Source organism: Engystomops pustulosus, chromosome 5 (genome assembly GCF_040894005.1).
Source record: "Engystomops pustulosus chromosome 5, aEngPut4.maternal, whole genome shotgun sequence".
Classification (NCBI taxonomy): Eukaryota; Metazoa; Chordata; class Amphibia; order Anura; family Leptodactylidae; genus Engystomops; species Engystomops pustulosus.
Genome location: NC_092415.1, coordinates 108,466,143 through 108,492,303, shown reverse-complemented (window position 1 = coordinate 108,492,303; position 26,161 = coordinate 108,466,143). Strand labels below are relative to the sequence as shown.

The following is a 26,161-nucleotide window of genomic DNA, read 5'->3' as shown; positions in this document are numbered from 1 at the left end:
AAAAGCCACATTTTGGCGCAGTTATGCTATAACTGTGCAAAAAAAACAAAAAAAAAAAACTTTTTAAATGACCCCCCTGTTGCTATTGCCCACTTACATGCATTCCATTGGAATTGCATTTAAAATCTCCACGTGACCTATGGAATTGCACAGAAAAGATAGGAGTCTTCAGATTCTTTCAAGCCAAGGCTTGAAAGAACAATTTTTCATATCTCTGTAAACATAATCAACCAAAACACACTGAGCACGAGTAACCCTGCTTGTAAAGTCAGATATATCAGCTAATCCGTATGGTAATGTACAATTTATCCTAAAACTAAAGAGATAGTTAGGGTGAACAAGTTCAAGAACTAAACAAGAAAGACAGATGAAAACACCCAGCGGCGCCTATCTCTCTGTGACAGAAGCGTGCAGTGTGCACAGGTCTCTATCAACAACGCTCCGAGAGCGGAAGCCCCGCCTACCCCGTGCGTCACTTGGGGGTGGAGTCGGGTAAGCGGTGGGGAGCGAGAGCTCAGTAGTGTAGCGGACGCAACTATAGGGAGCATGGATTGGTATGTGGCCGAATTCCTGAAGTGCGTGAGGTACGGAGAGGTAAGAAGAGCTAGCACTCAGTAACATGCTGTACCACGTGCACTGCTCGTAGTGGTAGCGCGCCACTCATCTGCTTGTTGTGTGGAGTTTAGCTGCAATACACGTCACTCTTCTCAATCATTCCATGGGGTATTTATAAATGCACTTGTGGTTTGTTGACCCACAAAGTGTTTGAGGAGCGAACAGATTCACCAACTTCCCAAATAATTTGGTTCAAGTTGGTAGCGAATCAGTGAAGAGCTTGTATGTGTAGCAGCAGTGCTATAGGTCCGCCCCATTAAAGAGTGCGTTCACATGTTACGATATAATTGCATTTAGAAACACAGTTCAAGAGCTGCAGGGAGAAGCTTCTCCCTATCACAGATTAGTTCTGACAAACTGCGATTATTTTGCATTGTTTCTCAGCTAAGCATATGGTGCTTATTCCTGATTGCAAGCATTTAAGTGTAAACGTATCTGTGATAGGTAGAAATTTCTCCACGTTGTGCTTGAATTTCTAAACGCATTTAAATTGCATGTGTGAACATGGCTTTAGAGTGTGTTCACATGTATCTGCTCTTTGTAGTATGTTCCTTTATGGGGGAGAATTACTGGAAGAGAACTGATGCCTGAACAGATAATTTTTGTATACCATCTGTCCTGACATTGTTACACTTGTACCGTATAGCGTCAGAGCTGTAGAAGAGAAACTGCGCAACATAAAGCATTTTCTTGAAACCAGTGTGTAAACTGTGTAACCAGAAGGCCATCACTTGTTTGTGTATACCCCCCTAACTGGCTGCAGGGGGAAGGGGGTTGGGGATTGGCAGCGTCAGCCACAGTCTAGCTAGGAGGGGCGGTTGGCGTCGTCGGCCACAGTCTACTTGGGGGGGAGGGTTGGCGGTGTCGGCCACAGTCTACTTGGGGGGGAGGGTTGGCGGTGTCGGCCACAGTCTACTTGGGGGGAGGATTGGCGGTGTCGGCCACAGTCTACTTGGGGGGAGGGTTGGCGGTGTTGGCCACAGTCTAGTTACTAGAACTGCCCTAATATGCTATTTAAAGGGAACCTGTCACCAGGGATCTCATTTTCACTAAAGACAGGTTGCAGAAGCCCATCATACCTGTATTGGGTTTTGGAGCATGCCCTGCATCTCTTCTGTGTCCTTCTCTTGCTGGCAGTTTGGGGAACTTCTCTTGTAAAGTGCTGCCCTGGTACAATGTGGCCTCGCTCCCAGACGGACTAGCACTCCCCCTTCCAGGTTTCTTAAAATCAACTGCTTGACTACCGCCTATTGAAAATCCAGGAAAGTTCCCCTCTGGCCTGCACATCGATGCAGCACGTAAGCATTATACAATGCTACCTGCATGATGTGCACGGCCAACTTCTTGTACCACACCCTCGACTTCCGCATGCCATTCATCGAATATAGTCAGGCTTGGGGGCTTCTGTACTGGTACATCGTACAGGGGTGCTTGTGTGCCCATGTATTGTTGTTAGTACAAGGACGTCCCTTTTGTCCTTGTACCTAACACACAATATTGAGTCGCTGCTTAGTGCTTGGCTCTCGTGCCTTCTGAGCTTTTCCCCTAACAGTGACTTCGGTAGACCTCTCTCATTTTTCCTAACAGTGCCGCATGCCACAGTAGGTCTGGAAATGAGGCACTTGAACAGGGTAGTGCTGGTATAAAAATTGTCTAAGTAGAGGTGCTAGCCCTGGTCCATTAGTGGGTGTACCAAATCCCAGACTACTTTGCCAGCAATGTGGAACATCGGGGTGTGGTACAGTATGTCTGTGCTCCAATAGTCCCAGATTGTTGGGTCCTTTACTAGTCCCATAAGAAGCACTATGCCCCAATATTTCTCCCTCTCTGCTATACTAACAGGTGTTCACCTGGGGTTGTACATAAAAAGAAGTGGGGTTTTGGGCAATATATTGCACAGCGTAGAGATTGGTCTGGGATACAATCATACTAATTAGGTCCTCACTAAAAAAGAACTTCAGGTTTACTGGTCCGCCTTGCCGTGTCTCGGGGATTTCTCAGAGTCGCTTTGGGAGGATGAGGTGGACAAATAAATTGGAAACTTGTCCCCACTAGCAGACTCCGAATCAGAGGCCATATAATAATATACCTCTAAGTCAGTGTATGTCTTCAGTGACGTGATGGGGGGGGGGGGATAGTACACAATCCCCACAGAACAATGCCGCCTCCTCCACATTGCTACTACTACTCCTAACAGATCGCACTTAAAAGTATAGCTGTGGGGTATAGGTAAAAGGACACTGGGGAGGGTAATCATGTGTTTTAGGGTACAGTAAAGGGACAGATCCCTAGCACAACTCTCTCCAACACCACCAAACACAAAATGGCAATGTTTGAGAGCATTGGTGGACAGTCTGTATTGACTGGCTAATGGCGACGATCTATGTCACAGGATTGGTCCTGTAGTGTCATTGGACATCCACCAATGTGTCACCCTGTCTCGCGACAGAGTGACGTTCAAAATGTAAATAGCCCTTGCCAGCGCCGGCTCCAGGTTTCAGTGGGCCCCTGGGCGATAGAGACTCAGTGGGCCCCTTAACAGTGAACTTATGTAGCAACATTAAAAAACAGAAATTTAAAATACCAAAACACATACCCACAGCTTTACAGCATATATACATACACATCCAGTATATACAACACATACGCACAGATATACAGCATATATACACACGCATCCAGTATATACAGCATATATACACACGCATCCAGTATATACAGCATATATACACACGCATCCAGTATATACAGCGCATATACACACACGCATCCAGTATATACAGCGCATATACACACACGCATCCAGTATATACAGCGCATATACACACACGCATCCAGTATATACAGCGCATATACACACACGCATCCAGTATATACAGCGCATATACACCACACGCACCCAGTATATACAGCGCATATACACCACACGCACCCAGTATATACAGCACATATACACCACACGCACCCAGTATATACAGCACATATACACCACACGCACCCAGTATATACAGCACATATACACCACACGCACCCAGTATATACAGCACATATACACCACACGCACCCAGTATATACAGCACATATACACCACACGCACCCAGTATATACAGCACATATACACCACACGCACCCAGTATATACAGCACATATACACCACACGCACCCAGTATATACAGCACATATACACCACACGCACCCAGTATATACAGCACATATACACCACACGCACCCAGTATATACAGCACATATACACCACACGCACCCAGTATATACAGCACATATACACCACACGCACCCAGTATATACAGCACATATACACCACACGCACCCAGTATATACAGCACATATACACCACACGCACCCAGTATATACAGCACATATACACCACACGCACCCAGTATATACAGCACATATACACCACACGCACCCAGTATATACAGCACATATACACCACACGCACCCAGTATATACAGCACATATACACCACACGCACCCAGTATATACAGCACATATACACCACACGCACCCAGTATATACAGCACATATACACCACACGCACCCAGTATATACAGCACATATACACCACACGCACCCAGTATATACAGCACATATACACCACACGCACCCAGTATATACACCACACGCACCCAGTATATACACCACACGCACCCAGTATATACAGCACATATATATGCATTTACATATGTAGCAATCATACTTACCCCAGCTGGATGTCGCGGCTCGGCCGCAGGTGGGCGGAGGGCGCGCAGGCCGGGCTCGGCCGCAGGTGGGCGGAGGGCGCGCAGGCCGGGCTCGGCCGCAGGTGGGCGGAGGGCGCGCAGGCCGGGCTCGGCCGCAGGTGGCCGGAGGGCGCGCAGGCCGGGCTCGGCCGCAGGTGGCCGGAGGGCGCGCAGGCCGGGCTCGGCCGCAGGTGGCCGGAGGGCGCGCGCAGGCCGGGCTCGGCCGCAGGTGGCCGGAGGGCGCGCGCAGGCCGGGCTCGGCCGCAGGTGGCCGGAGGGCGCGCGCAGGCCGGGCTCGGCCGCAGGTGGCCGGAGGGCGCGCGCAGGCCGGGCTCGGCCGCAGGTGGCCGGAGGGCGCGCGCAGGCCGGGCTCGGCCGCAGGTGGCCGGAGGGCGCTGGGCAAGTCGGGCTCGGCCGCAGGTGAAGCAGGTGGCCGGAGGGCGCTGGGCAAGCCGGGCTCGGCCGCAGGTGAAGCAGGTGGCCGGAGGGCGCTGGGCAAGCCGGGCTCGGCCGCAGGTGAAGCAGGTGGCCGGAGGGCGCTGGGCAAGCCGGGCTCGGCCGCAGGTGAAGCAGGTGGCCGGAGGGCGCTGGGCAAGCCGGGCTCGGCCGCAAGTGAAGCAGGTGGCCGGAGGGCGCTGGGCAAGCCGGGCTCGGCCGCAGGTGAAGCAGGTGGCCGGAGGGCGCTGGGCAAGCCGGGCTCGGCCGCAGGTGAAGCAGGTGGCCGGAGGGCGCAGGGCAAGCCGGGGAGCGCAGGGCAGCCACAGGTGAGGTGAGTAGGGCAGGTCCGACCTGCTAAGGATCTTCAGCAGCAGCCGTCCCACTACCTCTCCGCCCACCTTCTATGCGGCCTGCAATCAGCCGCGAACACATTGGAGCTCTGGGGCCCCGGCACTTGCCCGGGTCAGCCGGGTGCTGACGCCGGGCCTGGCCCTTGCTATATCCGACGCTGAGTGTGAACAGGTTAAGGAGGCTAGTCATGTGAAGTCACTTTTATTTCTGTTGTAATTGTTGCTGCAAAACTAGATCAGTCAGTAGGCGTCAAATGGAGACATTACAGTGTTTGTGTGGGGGTGGGGGGATGGTAGAAAATACAGAAAACACACTCCTCAAGCTACTTTATTCATATGGATTTTCTGGGGTCTGTCCTTACAGTCTAAAGATAAGCATTCATGTGTTACCATTTGTTAATATTTGCTTTCACAATCAGTCCTGACCAGAAGGAATCTAAATATAACTTAAAGGTCTGAAGTTATCAGTTTCCATCATTAATTGTATAGTAATCACATTAAAATTTACAGTAAATTGGCAGACATCTTTGGCGCAATCATGATGTTTCCCAGAAGTTTTATTCAGAGAAAACTTAGATCATACAGCTTGACCTATTACATATTTTACAAGTTATTTGTCCGCAAACCAGACTCCTTAAGCCTAAGATTCAAGGAAAACTATCATTTTTGAAGCTTGTTAAATTTGTAAACAACATACAGGCTTCATATGCTAACGTCACCATTTAGATGCTGCAGTAATGAGATATAAATTTGTGGATATTTGTAAAGTTAGGTACACTTAAACCTCTTTAACCCCTTAAAGGAAACCTACCACTTGAAGTGGCAGGTTTCCGATGGCAATACCGAGCACCAGCTCAGGGTGAGCTGGTGCCGGAGCTTATTTTAGTTAGTGTTTTAAACCACGGTATTCCAAATGTGGAAAAATTGAAAAAAAAAAAAAACGTCACATCACGTTCTTGTGGGCTCAGTTTATACAGGTTTTATTGTGTTTATTGTGTTTTAATACATTTTCAAAAATTAAACGAATGTGTACAAAAAAGAAAAAAATTTTTTTTGCCATCTTCTGACGCTAATAACTTTTTCATACTTTGGCGCACGGAGATGTGTGAGGGGTCATTTTTTGCAAAATGAGGCAACGTTTTCATTTCTACCATTTTGAGGTCTGTGCGACATTTTGATAATTTTTTTATTTCATAAGTTGCATTTCGGACATTTGGGCGCCATTTCCCGCCTTGGAGGTCACCGCCGCCCGTAACCGTTTTTATATTTTGATAGATCGGGCATTTTGGGACGCGGCGATACCAAATATGTTTGTGATTTTTACTGTTTATTATTTTTTATATCCGTTCTAGGGAAAGGGGGGTGATTTGAACTTTTAATATTTTATTAATTTTTTTTATTTTTTAAACTTTTTTTTATTTTTTTTTCCACTATTTCTTAGACCATCTAGGGTACATTAACCCTAGATAGTCAGATCGCTCCTACCATATACTGCAATACTTCTGTATTGCAATATATGGCATTTTTGCAGCACATTCATTACAATGAGCCACTGGCTCATTGTAACGAATCTGCAGATGCCAGATAGTCTCGGGTCAAACGAAGACTTGAGGCTACCATGGCAACCGATCGCCGCCCCCCGATGACGTTCGGGGGCGCGGCGATCGTATAAAAGTCTTTTGAACGCCGCCGGCGACTTTGCCTACAAAAGGGGCCAATGAGGAAACTAAAATCCTGGCAGCTGCAGCTCCCACCTTCCCTTCTGCGCCTCGCTGTGCACCCATAAAACAAGTAACGGCCACATGTGTGGGGTCTCTGCACTTGGGAGAAATTGCTGAACAAATTGTATGGTGGGTTTTCTTTTTATCTATTGGAAATGTGTAAATTTTAGGGCTAAATTAACGTATAATCGGCACAATTTGACCATTCTAAATTTCACCTCCATTTTGATTTCATTACTATGAAGATCTCAAGGGGTTAACAATCTTCCTAAAAGCTGTTTCTGATAGCTTGAGGGATACAGATTTATAAATGGGTTGATACATAGGGGGTTTTTGATGCTAAATATGTAAAATTTCATTCAAAACAGGATTTATCCCCAAAATAGTCAATTCTGAAAATACATAAAATCGATGTTCGAGTTGTAAGCCGCGTCAGAATCCAGAAAATCGTGCTGAGCCTTAAGCTATAAAATGGCTGCGTCCTTAAGGGGTTAATCAACAGTAGGACCATTTTTTGTGCCATCAGATGCACCTTTAACAAAGGTCTTACGACACAATACTGTCGGACTCTGCATTATAAATGTGGCACACGGTCCGACTTATTTCAGAGCAGAGTTTTGTGTTGTATCGGGTATATTGCAGCGTGCGCCACACTTGTGTCGTTTGCACCAGAAATGTGTCTCGGACACTTTACAAACACATGTGCAAGCAGTTTGTACTAAAAAGAATGTCAGACAGAAAACTGGTGCAGGGATAAATGTAGAAAAACCCAATTGAAATGCAAACGCTATAGAAACGCTAGTGTACGCAAACACATTGTAAACACACATGCGATGTTAGCCATATGCACAAATGCATTGTAAATGTAATCGGAAACATGATGCAAGTGCTATATGAATGGAAACAATGTAAACGCCATGTAAATGCAAATGTGACGCGGAAGCAGTGAAAGCGCCATGAATCCACAAACTCTCTGTAACTCACCATGTAAATGTGAATGACATGCAGACGCCGTGTAAACGCTTTGCAACCACCACATAAATGCAAACACCATTCCGATGTAAACAAAAATACCAAATGAAAGCGCCACATAACCACAATTACAACATAAATGCCACCTAAATGGGTGTGCAAGGCAAATGCAACATTAAATGCACACATAGATTGGGTGCAGAGTGTACATTAATGAGCTACACATTATGCTACCTCGAGTTTGCACCTTGACCTTTGGTAAGGGCAGGAAGTTACAAAAAGTTTAAAGCCTCTCCCCTTTAGCCTCTCACCAGTGTATTTCTTTCCCTACTAAGGGTCAGAATTGTGACTCCTGGGGTGGGGGAGTAGAATGTGTAATGAAACCCCCCCCCCCCCCCCCCTTAGATGCTCGCGATCAGGGGCTTCCTTCCTCTCTCCTTGAGGAAGTCCTGTGGACCACCTCTAACATTTTGCTTTCCCCCTCCTGCAGCTCCTACCAAAGCTGGGGAGAACATGGTCAGTACCTCTGACCTGGGACAAGCATCCTCCCTCCTTGCAGCTCCTACCACAGCATCTTACCTGGCCTTCCTGTATACACGAAAAAGGAACTTTCTTATCTCATCTACAGTTTCTAAGGATTCTCCTCAGTGTCATCTACTTCATTACCAGTTCAGGGTTCTACCTTTCAATCTAGAGTCGGCCCAAAGGACTTTTACGAAAATTATGACCAAAGCTACAGCGTTTTTAAGAGAAGGCTTCTTAGTAATGCCCTACCTCGGAGACCTTCTGATCCACTGGGATCATACTATCCAAGTATTGGAAGATTTAGGCTGGATCATAAATTACCAAAAGTCAATCCTTAACCCAAACACAGAGACAAGATTACTGGGAGTAATTCAGAATTTCTAATTTCAAACAACTTTTTCTACCCCAGGACAAGAAGGAAATACTTATATTTCACATTCATTTATTCCAGAAAAAGTACTCATGCAGCATCAGGTCTGCCATGAAGCTACTAGGCCATCTTATTTCCTGCATAAATTGCGTGGCATGGAGTAAGTTCCACATGATAGTAATTCAAAGGTGGATCCTAAAAATCTGTGTCAAAAACCTGGCTCTTCTAGATTTCAGAAAGAATATCCTTGCAGAGGTAATTTTGTCTCTAGTGGACCAAAGAAGCAAATTTAATGAAAGGTGGACAATGGTATCCATCCCCACAAATAACATTACAAACTGATGCCAATCAGACAGGTTGGAGAGCCATTTCTCAGTACTGAGATCTTCAGGGGGCTTGGTCGCCTGGATGAAGAGACGGTCCTCAAACTTGAGAGAGTTGACAGCATTCTGTGAAACCTTAAAAAGGCGTAAATCTTGTTGGACAATGTGACAACAGTGAATAATTCGAGCAAACAGGGAGGCACAAGATCTTTAGACCTGATGGATGTCGCTCCACATTTTCCACTGGACCGAAAACCACCTGGACTCCTTTACTGGTAGTTTTTTTTTCAAGGTTTCAGAAAGCCCGGTGGTGGATTTCCTAAGCAAACAAAGGACTGAACTACATGAATGGTCTCTAAACAAACAAGGCATATTTCTCTATCTCAGAAATGGGGTTACCCCTCAGTCAACCTCTTTTTCTAAAGAAAGAATGCACAGACATAAAAATTCTATTCTATTTCTCACAGAGACAGCCCAACAGGTCTACATGCCCTGAGTCAACCTTGGGATGGGAGTCTGCTTGCATATGTCTTCCCATCCTTGCCATTAATACCCAGGGTGCTTTAGAAGATCCAGCAAAGCCCAAGTAATTCTGATTGTTAATACCTGTCCCAAAAAAGCTTGGTTCCCTCTTCTATGAAAACTTGCTGTTTCAGGCCCCCTCCTATATGATCAGGGAGGACCTCCTACAGTCATGACCAAAAGTTTTGAGAATGATACAAATGTTAATTTATACAAAGTCTACTGCATCAGGTTTTATAATGGTATAATTTGCATTTACTCCAGAATGTTATAAAGAGTGATCAGCTTAACAGCAATTAATTGCAAAGTCAATGTTTGCCTAGAAAATGATCTTTTTCCCATAAAACACATTTCAACTTCATTGCAGGCCTGCCTTAAAAGGAGCAGCTAACATCGTTTAAGTGATTGCTCCATTAACACAGGTGTGGGTGTTGATGAGGACAGGGCTGGAGATCAATCTGTCATGCACCTCAAAACGAAGGCTGTATCTGTTTATCACCTATAGTAAGTCCAACTATTTAATTCTTGAGATCCACATTTTTTAGTAAGGTGTGCTCAGTTTTTCAGGTGGTGCTGAGTCCTAAGAATACATAGTTCCTTCAACAATCCACCACAAACAAGAAAATGGACGGCACTCACCCGTCTTCATTAAAGTTTTCTTCTTTATTGTGATATATGCATTTACTTACAGGAGTGGTAGACAGGGGAGAGGGGGTGAAGGTTGGACGCCCACAGGAGGCAACGGCCATTTTGCACAAACAATGCGCTTCTTCCGGCCTCTGTTCATTGTTTCTCTTCTGTTAACCATGGTTATTTCTAAAGAAACACGTGCAGTCATCATTGCATTGCACAAAACTGGCCTAACAGGGAAGAGTATCGCAGCTAGAGAGATTGCACCTCAATCAACAATCTATCGCATCATCAAGGAATTCAAGGAGAGAGGTTCCATTGTTGCCAAAAAGGCTCCAAGGCACCCAAGAAGGACCAGCAAGCGACAGGACCGTCTCTTAAAAGTATTTCAGCTTTGGGATCGGGCTACCAGTAATGCAGAGCTTGTTCAGGAATGGCGGCAGGCAGGTGTGAGTGCATCTGCAAGCACCGTGAGGAGGAGACTCTTGGAGTAAGGCCTGGTGTCAAGGAGGGCAGCAAAGAAGCCACTTCTCTCCAGAAAAAACATTAGGGACAGATTGATATTCTGCAACAGGTACAGGGAGTGTACTGCTGAGGACTGAGGTAAAGTCATTTTCTCTGATGAATCCCCTTTCCGATTGTTTGGAACATCTGGAAAAAGGCTTGTTTGAGAAGACCAGGTGAGCGATACCACAAGTCTTGTCTCATGCCAACTGTAAAGCATCCTGCAACTATTCATGTGTGGGTTCATGTGTGGTTTGCTTCTCAGCCAAGAGAATAGTCTCTCACAGTCCATGAATAAAGAATGGTACCGGAATGTCCTCCAAGAACAACTTCTCCCAACCGTCCAAGAGCAGTTTGGTGATCAACAATGCCTTTTCCAGCATGATGGAGCACCTTGCCATAAAGCAAATGTGATAACTAAATGGCTCAAGGAACAAAACATAGAGATTTTGGGTCCATGGCCTGGAAACTCCCCAGATCTTAATCCTATTGAGAGCTTTTAGTAAATCATCAAGAGATGGGTGGACAAACAAAAACCAAAAAATTGTGACAAAATGCAAGCATTGATTGTGCAAGAATGGACTGCTTTAAGTCAGGATTTGGTCCAGAAGTTGATTGAGAGCACGCCAGGGAGAATTGCAGAGGCCCTGAAGAAGAAGGGTCAACACTGCAAATATTGACTTGCTGCATTAACTTATTCTGTCAATAAAAGCTTTTGTTACTCATAATATGATTGCACTTTCTTTATGTGATAAAAACATCTGACAAACACACAAGAACCAGAGGGCAACAGATCATGTGAAAATATATTTGTGTCATTCTCAAAACTTATGGCCATGACTGTACATCAGCGACAGCTTCTTCATTGGGATCCAGAATTCCTTAGTATGTCTGCCTGGTTCCTGAAAGGGAGCACCTCCTAGTTGGAGGATTGTCAGATAAAATCATCCACACTTTGGCTGCTTCAGTAACCTATGACTACTAATACTTCGTGATATGGAAAAAAATTTTTATGTTTTGGTGTATAAATGTCTTACCAGAACCAAAAAATCCAAATATTGTTAAAGTTAGATTTCCTACAAGAATGGTACTCTAAAGGTCTAAAACCTAGTATGTTAAAGGTCCAGATCTAATCCCTGGTTCATGTTTTGATAAGTCTCTGGCCGAACACAGATGTCTTAGGAGATTTGTGAAAGGAATATCAAGACCTCCGTCTTACCCCCTAGATCTGTCGGAACTTATCCTTTAGTCCTAGACTAGCCTTTTTCAGAAAGTTGTCTTAAAGATCTTGCACCCAAAATGTCTTTTCTGCTGGCCATATTGGGAGAGTAGCAAAGATTCAAGCCCTTCCAGGGAACACTTTTTTTGATATTGGAAGACAAAATAACCCTTCAGTTAGGTTCCACATTTTTACCCAAGGTATCTTCTGATTTTTCATTGCAACCAGGAGATCATGCTGCCTTCTTTTTGTCACAGTCCAGCTAACGAAAAGAACCCTTATGACACAATAAATGCCTGAAGAGATAAAAAGACAGTTTTTCCGGAAAGGCACAAGCTTGTTTTGTACAGTTTGTAGGGAAAAACAAAGGGAAGAAAACTTTCACTTCCACCATTGCCAGTTGGATCAGGGATATGAAAACCAAGATCTTGAACCATCTAAAAAATTTATAGCCTACTCCACAAGAGCCATGACCACCTTATGGGCGGAGTAGAGAGGAGCATCAATTACTCAAATCTTGAAGGCTGTCATATGGACTAGCGCCTCAACCTTTATAAAGCACTACCTTCAATTTTATCTGCTAAGTCTCCAGGTGTCGTTATGGGAGACACAATGGAAAATAGAATCTCCAGTCTAATTTATATCTGTTTCCATAAGTCCACCATGACGGCTGTAGTTGCCCTAACCTGTATTGTAAACCTTGATTTCCGTCTTGCAGTCCTCTTCATCCTGTGTTAGGTGTTACGTTTTGCGTTTTGATGAGATGTATTTTCCAGTGACAACATCAATTATGTAATAGTTTTTTACTTATTTTTTTTTTTTGGTATTCACCATACAGCCTAATAAACATCTTATTTTTATTCTATGGGTCAATACAATTACTGGAATACCATACTTAGTTCTTTTTTCTAAACTTCTCAAAATAAAACCTAATATGGGGAAAAACATCTATTGTTTTTGCATCGCTGTCTTCCAAGTGGCATAACATTTTTATATTTTTGGTGTTAGTTTCGTCCTTGAGGGGAACTGCTTAGTATGTTGGAGAGGAGCCAAATACAGGATAATTGCGATAATCAGAGATACAGGGTTGTTCTCCTCATGAAAAGCTCAAACTTTATTAAACATACGGCATCTTATAAACCCAAAAGAAGGGCGGCTACTTGTTAAGTGGCCTTACAATCTATGGACAGGGTCATAGAAGAATTAGATAATTTCATAGTCATCGGTCAGTTTCACCTTAGCTACATTTAATAATTAGCAGGTCACATTGACATGAAACAACATATTGCTTACAAGGTATTATTTGATTACAAGGTACGGTAACAATAATGAAGTCATATTAATATGTGAAATTTCCCTTATGATTATTAAATGGTAGCTTGTACCTGCCTTTTAATGAAATAATCAATAAGTTCTGCAATTATGAGTAACTGAACAAAGTTCATTCTGGTCATCTATACAGACTACTATTCATAGTCTCCATAAAGCACAATTGATGGCTTGTTTTAGCGGGACATTTAGTACTTTGCACCAGTACCATTTTGTAGTAGATATGCTTTTTTCACTATTTATTGAATTTTTTGTGTCATGAAATGGGTAAAAATAATAATTTTTGGCAGGTTTGGAATTTTTTTTTTCTTTCAGCGTTCATCGCGTGGTTCAATAATTTATTTTTATTTTAGGGGTTGTTACGGACACGGTGATAATATATGTGGGGATTATGTAATGATTTTGACCTTTTTCACATAAGATAATCCTTTATAAAACCCACAGTGGTGAAATTCACAGCATTACAGAAGCAGTGAGAGTATAGTACAAACCATGTCAGAACAATAATATTAGGGATAAATGAACAAAAAGAAAAAAGGGATAAAAAGACAAAAAAAAACAGCAATGACCGGCAGTTTGGCATCAGTCTGTGGATGGGACCTGCAGGGACTGGTTTGGTGCTGCGCACAGGTTACTTCTGTTTGGGCCTTGTTTGTTGAACAGCCTGATTGCAGTGGGAGGAATGACTTCCAATACTGCTCACACTTTGGGTGAAGGTGCTCCCCAATGCCATCAGTCTCATGCATGGGATTAGATTTCACCTTACACAGTGTCCTCCTCTCAGCTACCACCTGCACTGTGTCAAGAGGACCTAATCAGTTTGTTCTTCTCCCTAGCTGCCAATATGTCATTTTATGTGTTAATGTGGATTTGGGGCTTTTTAAAATTAATTTAATGTATACTTTATTGAATAGTTTAAAAAAAAAATCTTCCACAATAAGACATAAACAAGCAATCATGTGATTGCTTGTCCATGCTAATGCCCTGCTATACTGATGTATTTAATGGTATTAGCTCAGTCAGCCTATGCACATGCAGAGGCTAACCCTGCCTTTAAGATCCCGTCACAGAATGATCGGACCTAAGGGATGCCATTGTAGATGTTGCAAAGGGGAGGGGGGCGATCATGGGGGAGAAACCCCTGCTAGGAAGTTTAAATGCCGCAGTCACACTGACCAACCATGACGTTTTACAGGTTTACACTGGGTTGTCAGCTGTTAGTTACTGATTTATGATGCTTGCTCAGCTCCGATCTCGAGGCGATTTGGCATCAGCTCCTTGTTCGATATATAAAACACTGAGTGTTAAAGCCCAGCGCTCTGTGTCCGATATATTGTACAAGGAGCCATAAGCGGTTAAAAATGGCAATTTGGCAAGTTTTTTTGTTTTATGTTTGTTCTCGTGAGGAATAAATACAGTTATGGATTTTTATCATGGGTTGGTATGGGTGTGGAGATCTCTAAATTCATTGAAATTGATGACAACATGCATTTTCAGGTGCACTTTTTAAATTTTTTTTTTATAGGTTTCATTGTGCTCTTATAGTCACACCTCTCCTTTATTCTATGGGCCAGTACAATTACGGGGTTAGCAAAAGAATGCAAAAGAAAATCTCTGTTTCACCATATTCCGACACCAATAAGTTTTTCCATTAGTGGGTTTCACTCTAGGATTAACAGTTTTTATATTTTGGCAGGTCATGAGTGGATATACCTAAGATATGTATAATTTGTTTTTTTTTAACATTTATCAGTTCTAGGGAAATGGGGATGATTTTAAACTAAGGGGGTGTAATTGCATCTACCATATACTGCAATACTACAGTATTGGCTATATAGTAGATTAACTTATTGATCTGTAATGACCGGTGCTGGAGTCTTATGTAGACTGTTGGCGGTCTTTGACATAAATTGTCGCTTCCTGATGACATCACAGGGAGTGACCATCTTATCCAAAATGGTGGCCTCCACACACTGCTGGCATTTAACAGGTTACCACACATGAATGTTGCCAGCACTGATCGTTCGTGTACCCACAGCTGTAGAGAGAGGGCTCAGTCCTGTCCATACTTCCCTTGCCTCCAGCCGACTTACTATTACAGCGGTTTGTGGAAAGGTATTTAAAAATATCTTTTGGAGTCTTCCAGGGTATATATTATTTGTGGAGGAGGAGCATGCATATAGATGTTTTTGTTCTAAAGTTTATCAAGTGTTCGATTTCCTAATGATTTGTCCCTGAAAATTTTATTTAGTTAAAGGGGTATTCCGGGAATGTGAACGTCTGATACGAAAACCCATAATGCTATAAATAAATGAATGTAACAAAACTTAATGTCCATTAGTCACAAAATGGATCTTAAATAGTTTGATTTTATGATTTACAAAATTTTATGGCCTCTCTAAAGTTATCACCAAGATGGCCACCTCTGGAAACAAGTCCCAAGATCCTTTAGTGCTCAGTAACTCCTTCTACCTCTTATACTCTGCTCCCAGTGATGATGTAACAGGTTTTCTTGCTCTGTTACTATAGCAATGATGTGTAACTACCATCACCAAAACACTGGCCATACTGGATGCACTGCAACCAACCAACTACAGCCAAACTTAGTGGTGATCACATGACCTGCCCAGGCAGGTGCAGGACACGTGATGTGGACATGTGACCAGCGGCCATCTTCTGTCCTGTGTCTGCTCTGCAATGCAACGCAGAGGAAATTAACGGACTGATTTTAAAGGGCCAGTAGCATTTTAATTCTTCATTACAGTCTATGTCAGTGATGGCGAACCTTTTAGAGCCTGAGTGCCCAAACTTCAACCAAAAGCCACTTATTTATTGCAGAGTGCCAACACAGCAATTTAAGCAGTAATTTATTTCTCCTTGTTCATTGACAACTTTCAATCCTTCACCCTCCCAAGGACACCAACCCAGTTAAAAGGAGGAGGTCAAATTCATCTATCATTGTAGGAAGATTATTTGAGTTGTATCTGGTGAACTTCATGCTGGGGTGATGGACTGGGTGCCCAAAGAGAGGGCTCAGAGTGCCGCCTCTGGCACCCGTGCCATAGGTTCGCCACCCCTGGTCTATGTCATCAGCATTTTCTGCTAAGGGGAGCAAAATTTTAAATAACTAGTTACATATAAACTTATATTTTAATGACCCATTTGTATATGAATTATGCTGATTCCTGGAATACCCCTTTAAGGATGATTAAAAAGGTACCCTCACTGAATTTATTGCTGGATGGATAGAGGGTGTTCTTAATCTTTTTGGTGAAGGACTGAACCAAGCTACAGACCTATAGAATAAGTTAAGCAGTTGGTCCCTTACCAGAAGAAACCATTCTAGCCATGTATGGGCGATGCCACACATAACGTTTTTAACCCGTTTTTGGTCAATTTTTGAGCAGTCCGTTAAACGCATGAGTTAAAAAAAGGCATGCGTTTTCAAAAAACTCATGCGTTTTGTAATGGACTGCTTAAAAAAGGGGTTCAAAACGCCATGTGTGGCATCATCATAATCCCACACATTAATGGATTGCAATCCTACTAGTCTTTCTTAAAAAGAAAAAGTATTTCTCTGACTCTGGTAAAGCTCACAACATTTATCAGGGCTTCTACGCCAGAAATTTGGCGTAAAAGCCCTGAAATAATCTCAATGCCCTGTGAACTACCATGCAATGGAATTATTATCCTCTTTATGCCAGCTCAACTCCAAGAGTGTGGAGGGGCGTGTAGGGGGCTGGGCTTGCTGCAGCCAGAGAACTTTAGCTAGTTAAAGTTTGAAAACTAACAAATTTATACGTAGGTCCTGGCATAGGAATATATGCTGCACGGCCGACCCGCCGGATACATCAGCTGGCCTTAGCTTCTTCATGTATCCGGAGGGCAATGTATGATAAATGTCTCCCAAATAATATTTTTCTGGTGAGGATATATTCCTGCAACAAACGGGCGCATCATAATTTTTCTGGGTTTTTGCTTGCCAAGCGTACTAAGTTTCAAATCCATTCTGGCAGGATGTGACATCGGATATCCTTGATCGGACCCCAGAATTGCAATAGAAACTATGGGCTCCTTCAGAAAGCATCAGCAGTGATCAATACTAACTATAGGACTATAGTTTATATCTGTTCTGCTATATCTAAATTTATGTATTGTACATCTCGGTAACACCTACTTACCATCAGAAACTCCCAGTATCAAAAGGTATAGCAATAAAAATATTTGGGATCTTTCAGATCTCCTTAGATACAGCAAGTGTTGTCTCTGTGATTATTTAATTAATCTGTCTGACAATTGAACTGCTAATTAAACACTTGTTTGATGTTGGCCAAATTTCTCTCTGGACGCTGGTGTTATAGCAGGGCATCAGCTGTAAGTTATATCTCAGTATCCACCTGCTGCACTTGTGAGCCCCAACAATGTAATTTGGAATCTTTGTTGCTTTCAGTAGACCCTGTGTTTGGACATGTTTTACACCTTTTCCGGTTGCAGGGAAAGAAGAGTTGTCTACGGTTTTCTAGTTTTCCTAGTGGCTCTGGCAATTTGTACTTTTCATCTGGGATGAAAACCCTGATACAATAATGTCTTTTGGAAGATTCCAGGGTGTTTGTCCCCATCTATTTAGGTAGAGCATATTCAGTTGTATCGTATTGCCTGTCTGTAGACCATGTGTTTGTGTGGTGTAATTTTAGGATGATATCCAGAAAATTTGTTTCTGAAAAGGAGTTATATGCTTGTACATAGGGGGCAGTAATAAAGGAGTTATTTTCTTGTTTATCGGAGAAGGTATTGTGTTCTTTAAAAAAAAAAAAAAACTTTATTCCTGCATATGGGAGGTAGAATGAGTCTCTTTCTCTGCGCTTTACATAGTGATTGAGACCACAGTTTGTGTGGAATTTAGTGACTCCACCCAGATTGCATGGCCACGCCTACTTTTTGACTTCGCACACAGAACGTGACCACTTTTACAGTTTTTTTTTTCCCAGGGCCACTTTAAACTCCCAGTCCGCTCCTGGTGGGGTCCCCCACTGTATGGCGGCGGGGTCCCCCACTGTATGGCGGTGGGGGATACCAAATTTGTACAGGTTTTATAATGTTTTCATACATTTACAAAAATGAAAATATCCTGTAGAAAAAAAAAATTATTTTGCCATCTTCTGGCGCTAATAACTTTTTTATACTTTGGTGTACAGAGCTGTGGGTGTTGTCATTTTTTGTAGCTTTTGATGATGTTTTCATTGCTATTCTTTTAAAGACTGTAAAACCTTTTGATCACTTTTTATTTGCCATTAAGGGGTTAAATGCAGTGAAAAAACTTTATTATATTTTGATCTGGCATTTTCAGACGCGGCAATACCGAATGGGGGACATTTACTTAGTGTCGGTGTCTGCATTGGCTTTGTTACCGACCTGCTCTTGGAAAGAAGATACACATTTAATATTGTAGAGCTGTGCAGATACATTTCTGGCGCCGAGACCATTTTCTGTCCCTGGGACCAAAATCTGTCCTGAGCACCAGAAATGTGTCCAACAGTCCCTGCTAGACCAGTTTTCTTTTGGTCTACTTTCCGCCAGTTTACAGCGCCCAAAAAGGGCTGCGACACATATTAATTGTGTCTGAGTTTCCACTCCTCCAAAGCCACGCCCCTTTTCGGAGAAGAGTCGGAGCAGACGGAAAAAGTAATCTTTTCTGGCGCCGCCAGCTAATAAATAGGTCTGAGAGCAGAACATGTGGTGAGAGCGCCACAAAACTGACGGAAACGCCATAGTAAATGTCCCCCAATGTGTTTATGATTTTTACTGGTTATTTTTATATCCGTTCCAGGGGAAGGGGGGTGATTTGAATTTTTAGGTTTTTTAATTAGAATTTTTTTTTTTTACTTTTTTTATTTTTACTATTTTTTCTACTTTAACCCTAAATTGTCTGATTGATCCTATCATATACTGCAGTATGGCAGTATATGGGGATTTCCGAGGGTTAAACCGAGGCAGCCTCGGGTCTTCCGAAGATCCGAGGCTGTCATAGCGACGGGTCGGCGCTCCCCGATGGATGTAACCAGGAAGTCTTTACTACAATATGCAGCAAAGACTTACCAGCACCCGCACCCAGCATTTGATGTACTGTTGCATCACATGCCGTGATTAGATTCCGATCGAATTTTCTCTGAAAATTTGCCAAACCGGGTCGAATGGAATTTTGATATATTCGCCGAACTCTATTTAGGTATTTATTCCATATCCTTAGGAATGGAGATAAATGTCTTATTGTAGGGTCTGAAATCTGAGAACTCAGATTTCACGTACCATTGCACGTACCATTATCTGCCATGTACTACTAAGGATTTTTGGGATTTGTAGCATCTTTAAGCTTTGCTGGAAGTTTCATAGAAATTTTTGGGCTTCATATCTATTTTTTTTAATTGTATGCCATTGATTTCTATGGAACCTCAGTCTCTGCTTGTATAGGTGATCTAAGGCGACTTGTGGTCCTTCATTCTGGCAGTTTTGGAGGGTTTCACCTCTCAAACCTCCCTGCAATGGAACACTTATTTCCTATCATGTGGAGTGTGGACTATTTTATATTCAAAACTGTTTAAGGCCTATGTGAGAAGTGGGGACACTATCAATTAGACATTTCCAAGAAATTAGACACTAAATTAGACACTAAATGTTTCTAAAGGACTTCTATTTGGTTTTATTTATTCTTGACTCACTGGAAAATTACTTGTGATCTGGGCATGTCAATTTTTAATGGTTTTTATAACATTTTGTTCATCTTCCCTATAGGCTGTAATCCCAAATGCAAAGAAAAAGAAGCCAACGTTCTGTTGTCCAGTAAGTATTTGTGCCTCTTTTGCCCTTTAAAACTTCTGGATTTTCTGGATAATCTTTACTTTTATAGCGCCATTAAAATTCCTTAGCGCTTTACAAAACTTAAAGGACATTTACAAAGAGAATATTACATTATTGAGTACAAACATTCATATTGAGCAATAGGAGTGAGGGCCCTTCTCGAAACAGCTTACATTCTATAATGAAAATGTTGACAAAAGTGCTGACTGTCTAGAAAACATCATGAAAAGTAGATTCGCTTTGGAGTAAAATAGTTTATTGCAATGAAGGAGCTTTTTTTCCCCCTATGTCTTGCTCTAAATTCTGCAATAAGGAGTGACTGTTAGCTGGAACAATTCCAGGATGAATGAGGGGGCAGGGTCTGTGTTTTTTGGGGTTAAAAGGGTTTTTCCTCACTTCAAGGCCTCATGCACACAAATATATTCTACTGCTCCGGGCGAGCACACATCTGTAGCAGATGGGCGAGTGCTCCTCACACCTCCCACTCTTCATTGAAAGCCGAGCAGCTTTAATAAGGCATAATATATATTATACACAGTGGCTGTCCGGCTTGAACAAGGTAAAGTTCGACAGCTTGTGATATGAGTCCAGTAGACGTCTATGGAGCCTGTGATCTGGCTGCAATTTGGACAGAGCATTTGGACTGAAAACACTCTCTGCACTGGCCAAACTTCTCAAAAGGCTAGACTCGACTTTGTTGAGGGGCACTTTGTGTGGACAGAGAAGTGGTCTACAGTTTGTTTTAGCGATGAAAGCAAGTTCAATTTAATTTGATTTGATAGGAAGCCTTATGTTCATAGACAAACTTGAGAAAGACTAAATCCAAAGTGTGTAAAGAAGTCGGTGAAAGTTGGTGGAGGAAGTGTTATGGTTTGGGGAATGTTTTCTGCAGCAGGGCACTTTGTACATGCCAGGGTGAATGCAAGTGTGTTTCAGAACCTTCTTCAACTAGGGTAAAGCCGTTCCTTGAAACAATTGAATTGTTGAATCGCCCAGAATCCACATCCTAAACCCAATAGGAAGCGTTTGGAAAATCCTTGGTGCAAAAGTTATGGCCAAGAAACCCAAAACAGTCTGGAAGAAGAGTGGACCAAAATCACACCAGAGCAGTACGAGAGACTAATGTAATGTGGTTCAAGATATGTTGAAGTACACAGTCATTTTCTTTGATTACAGCTTAATGAATGAAATGTTTAATCCTTCATTGCATTGTGGAATGCGTTGAGAATAAAAAAAAAAAAAGTTAAATGAAAATGATCACTTGGAGATGAGGACAAAAAAAATCAAAGTACTGTAGTAAAATCAAATTTTAGATTGAGCATACTTCAGTGACACTGAACTGTGTCTGAGTAGTGTGAGTGTGTGTGTGGGGCCTGTTGAGGGATGAATAGTGAACTATTTGTCTGTCTGTGTGCTTGTACTTTCTCTCCTGCTGGCCAGCAAACCTTTGTCTCTGTCCACTATTATTTCAACAAACAAACTACTGTATATACACGAGTATAAGCCGACCCAAATATAAGGAGAGGCACCTAAAATTACCACAACAAAACGGGAAAACTTATTGACTTTACATATAATATATTATATATATTATATATAAGTATAAGTATAAGCCGAGGGTATGAAATGCATTGGTCACAGGCTCCCTGAGTAATGAAATGCATTAGTTAATGCAGCATTGATGGTAGTAATATTAAATTGCTCACAACACATTAAAAACAGAATCCTATTAACAGCTTCTATACCCTTCCATATAGGTTTACTACACCACTTTAAAGGAAACCTACCACTTTTAAAATTAGACTTATAACCCACAAATACCTTGCAACAGCTCAGGGTGAGCTGATGCCGGACCATATCTTGACTAGTAGCAGAAACCGCTGTATTCCGGGTAAAAGTGTTTTTAGCGGTATATTCAAATCCCCCTTTGGCGCTCCACGTTATTGCTGTGCGCACCATATTAACCCTTTAAGTGTTACACATGTTTTAAAACAATATGGAGCTGCGATTTAGAAACTTTTGAATTTTTTGGGAAAATAAATTCATTTAGGCCAAAACTGATGGTTTCATAATAAATTAAATGAAACGCTCAGCAACATTTGATGCCCAATTTCTCCCGAGTGTACTGATACCCCATTATGGGTGCACGGCCAGGCATAGAATGGAAGCATCGCCATTCACAGCAGATTTGCATTGTCATTGTACAAGCTATAAAATTTTTTTAATTATTTTTTTTTTTTTTTTTGGTAATGCGAACATATGAGGGCTTATCATTTGCGGGATGAGATACAATGTATAGATAATTATTTTGGGGGTTCTTAAGCTTATTTGTGAGATTATATTAACTATTTCAAGGGGGACACAAACAAAATCAGCAATTTTTACTTTTTTTTTTTTTCCCCCTGCTCACAACGTAACCTAAAAATAATATTTTATGTTTATTCTCTGGTTCACTACGATTATGGTGATACCTCATTTATATAGTTTTTCTTATCTTTGCCCAATTTTACTTAGCAAAACCAATATTGGAGGAAATCACATTTTTTTTTACTATCGACAAATTTTCAGGGCCATAACTTCTGTATTTTTCTGTTGTCAGAGGGCTCATTTTTTGCGTAAAGAGTTGTTCTTTTCAGTCGTATCATATTAAGGAACGTAACTCTTTTTGATCACTTTTTAGAACATTTTTTGTGATGGTGTTTGATGAAAAATTGTATATTACGGGAAGTTTTTCATGTTTATTTTTTTTTACCACATTCACCGAGTGGGTTCAATATTGAGTTAGATTTATTGTACAGATTAATACGGATGTGGTGATACTTTTACTTTTTATACATTTTCCACCTTTTGGACACGGTCCACTTATCAGCCTGCAAAAGCTAATGCTAACCGAAAGGAGGGTCTAAACATACCTGATGTTAGGGGATATAACTTGGCTTGCATTTTCTGGCACATAAAGAACTGGATGAATAAGACTAGTCACCACTCTGATTTAACGGCTGAATTAGAGTACTGTCACCTGGGATTTGCCCACGCTACACCATGTACCTCTAGGGAAAGTACCCATCCAAATGAAAAAGGCAGTGACATACAAAGACACCTTAGCAGCCTGGAAGCTGATCCGGAAGGCATTTCACTTACCATGGTCCATTAATTAATTTAATGAATCTGCAGGAGCACAGGTGACTCACTAGGGAAGAGGTTGTGTCCAACTATAATTTAACGGGGCACCAATTTTTCCAATGTGCTCAGGTAGGGGGCTTCCTCACTTCACATCTCAGAGAGGGGAAGAGGACAGATTTTGATGTGATGCTAGCTCTGTCCATCTCGAAAGGGGGTATTTCGATACTCTACCGTCTCATGAGGAAAAATACAGGTAAAAAGGACTTCAGGTTTGGGGGTTGGGAACGGCAACTAAGGGATACCAACCTAGGAAAGAAGATTTTAAAAGGGTAGCAAACCCTCTATAAAGTGGTACCCAATGAGACCTGGCGGGACATACAGTTCAGAATAATCCACAGGGCCACAAATGTGTTTAACCTACCACCATCCCCAACAGCTCCAGATCACATACTCGAATGTCCTAAGTGCAAGACACCAGGGACAGACCTCTACCATAGGCTGTGGGATTGTCCACGATCAAAAGATTATCGGGAAGAGATACAGCAAATGGGAAATAGGATGTGGGTGTTACGCGATTCCTAGTGATACGATATTGTTTCTATTTCATTACACAGGGAGGGGAGGATGGGGAACAAACCCCACCAATAGTGATGCCAAGATTCTTTTGCACCCTGTGTCTGATAGCCAAAAGATGTTTGCTGCAGAACTGGCTAGAATCTCCGACTCCGACGCTACCTAAAGTTTTAGAACAATTGAAAAAACTTTTTTTTACCTGGAGAGACTAGACGCAGAAAGACAGAAATCTAAATTGACTCAAACTACTACTACCTACTTTACACAGGCTGAAATATCCTCCTTTATTCATCCTTACCCAGTGGTATTTAACAGAAAACATTAGGGGAAGACTAGGTAGATTTGGTTTAGGTTGAGAAGCAGAGCTGTGAGTGGAGAGAGAACGGAAGGAGATCTGTAATAACATTAAATATATCTGATTGACCTGAGACATGTTCAAAGGGACTTGCAAGTTCCTCACAAACTATGTTGTATGTTTTCAATGTTTTTTTTAAAGGACCTGCGAGTCCTTCAAGTATTTTGTTGTATTTGAAAAAAGATGAAAATGAATAAAAGCTTATTTAAAAAAAACTCTAGGAGTCTGGGAAAATAGTTGGGTATTTAATGACACCTGTGTGTACATAGAATGGCTCTAGGTCAGAGTGTCTGAGCTGACCATAGGGGAGCTACTTGTTCCAAGGTAGCTGCAACCTGACCCCTCAATTTTCTGCATTTTTCTTCTTGCTATATTCAGCTATTTTTCCATTTCGTCACCATGACGGCCCCACTGGAGGTTGCTTCCCTTTCCTCTGTAGGGACAGGAAATTGAGAGCATTAAATAGCCCCTCCCTCAACCTCCCACCAGTGTTTTTCCTGTCCCTACAGGGAAAGGTTGAGAGTAAACCTCTCTCTCCTCTCGGGGCGGGGGGGGGGGGGGGGGGTAGAACCTCGTACCTCTCTTGGGTGCTTGTTTCCCCGGGGCTTCCCTTGTCCGGCCTCCTCGTGAGTCCTACTTGGGGTCTCCAGGTCCCGGATTGCCAAAATTGGATCTCCTGCGGCGTGCAGGAGACATCGGGCAGTACCGGCAGCTTTTTACGGCCCTCTCGGGGGGTCCGCGGCTGCCGGCACATAAAGCGCATGTTCTGGCGCACGTTCTGGCGCATGGTCACTTCCGGGTTACGGAGCGCGAACCGGAAGTGACGTCAGAGACCTCAGCGTCTCGGCCTAGGAGACAGGCCATTAAAGATGACGTCAGACGCCGGAAGGTAAGCAAGGAGAAGCTTCCACCAAGTCTGCAGGTCTGCTGAGGTCTATGTGGAGCAGCGAATATCCAGCATGGATGAGGCTGAATTCGGTTCCTTAACCCTGGGCTCTGTAAGTAGGACATTAGCTGAACGCCAATAGGTTTTGGCACTATATGCTGTGGGGAGTCGGCTTCTAATAAGCAATACTCCTTTTTCTTTTTCTAAAAACAACAGGAGAAGGATATCCCTGTAAAAGAAAAAGAAAAAACCAAAGTGTGTGATAAAGAAAAAACTAAGAAGGCACCATCCAAACGTTGCCACATTTGTAATACAAAATTGGATATTAATTATAAGAAAAGTTTATGCAAAGATTGTTTGGATAAAGTGCTAAAAGAGGAAAAGTCATCATTCTTGGACGAATTGCGTGTTGTTATGCGTGAAGAAATTAGGGCGTCAAAGAGCCCACCACATAAAAAAGTCAGGCAGAACCCTGTATGTTTGGATTCAGATGATGAACAGCCCTCTTGTTCTTATGAGCTAGACATGGAGGAACAGGATATGGTGACGCATCAATCAATACCAAATGACCCCAAATATTTATTTCCTAATGAGGATTTGGATGGGCTAATAAAAGCATTAAGGGATACCTTAAATATTGAAGACACCATAGAAGAAAGGTCGGTAGTAGATGAATTGTTTGGTGGATTAAGAAGGAAGAAGGCTAGAGTTTTTCCCATTATTGAAAACTTGAAGGATCTTATCCAGGATGAATGGAAAGAACCAGAGAAGCGTATAACAATGCCTAAGGAATTTAAAAACCGTATGTTATTTGATCCAGAAGAAACAAAAGTCTGGGATAGTGTTCCTAAAGTTGACATCCCTATAGCTAAAGTAGTTAAAAAAACCGATCTACCCTTTGAAGATTCCACCCAACTAAAAGATGCCATGGACCGTAAATCAGATTGTTTGCTCAAAAAAGCTTGGGAAGCTTCCATGGCAATCCTAAAAACAAATATTACCACTACCTCTGTATCACGTACTCTGTTTTTTTGGCTAGGACAGCTGGAGGATCATCTTGGAGAAGGCACGTCCAGAGAAGAAATGCTTGACTCCATTCCGTTATTAAGAT

The 26,161-nt window shown here is 42.5% G+C and overlaps 1 protein-coding gene across 11 annotated transcripts in view; it reads left to right on the top strand.

The window, feature by feature from the left end:
- Positions 1 to 441: 441 nt before the first annotated feature.
- The window catches only part of LOC140133136 (uncharacterized), a 254,866-nt gene continuing 229,146 nt past the window's right edge, over positions 442 to 26,161 (top strand). For 5 of the 11 annotated variants that reach the window (XM_072152859.1, XM_072152858.1, XM_072152852.1 and 2 more), the window contains exons 1-2: positions 443 to 594; positions 20,048 to 20,095. In XM_072152859.1, coding sequence (XP_072008960.1) covers positions 547 to 594; positions 20,048 to 20,095 — 96 coding nt within the window. In that variant the 5' untranslated portion in view covers positions 443 to 546. Of the gene's footprint in view, positions 595 to 20,047; positions 20,096 to 26,161 lie in introns of all 11 variants that reach the window. The other 6 variants (XM_072152850.1, XM_072152851.1, XM_072152855.1 and 3 more) reach the window with 2 other exon arrangements.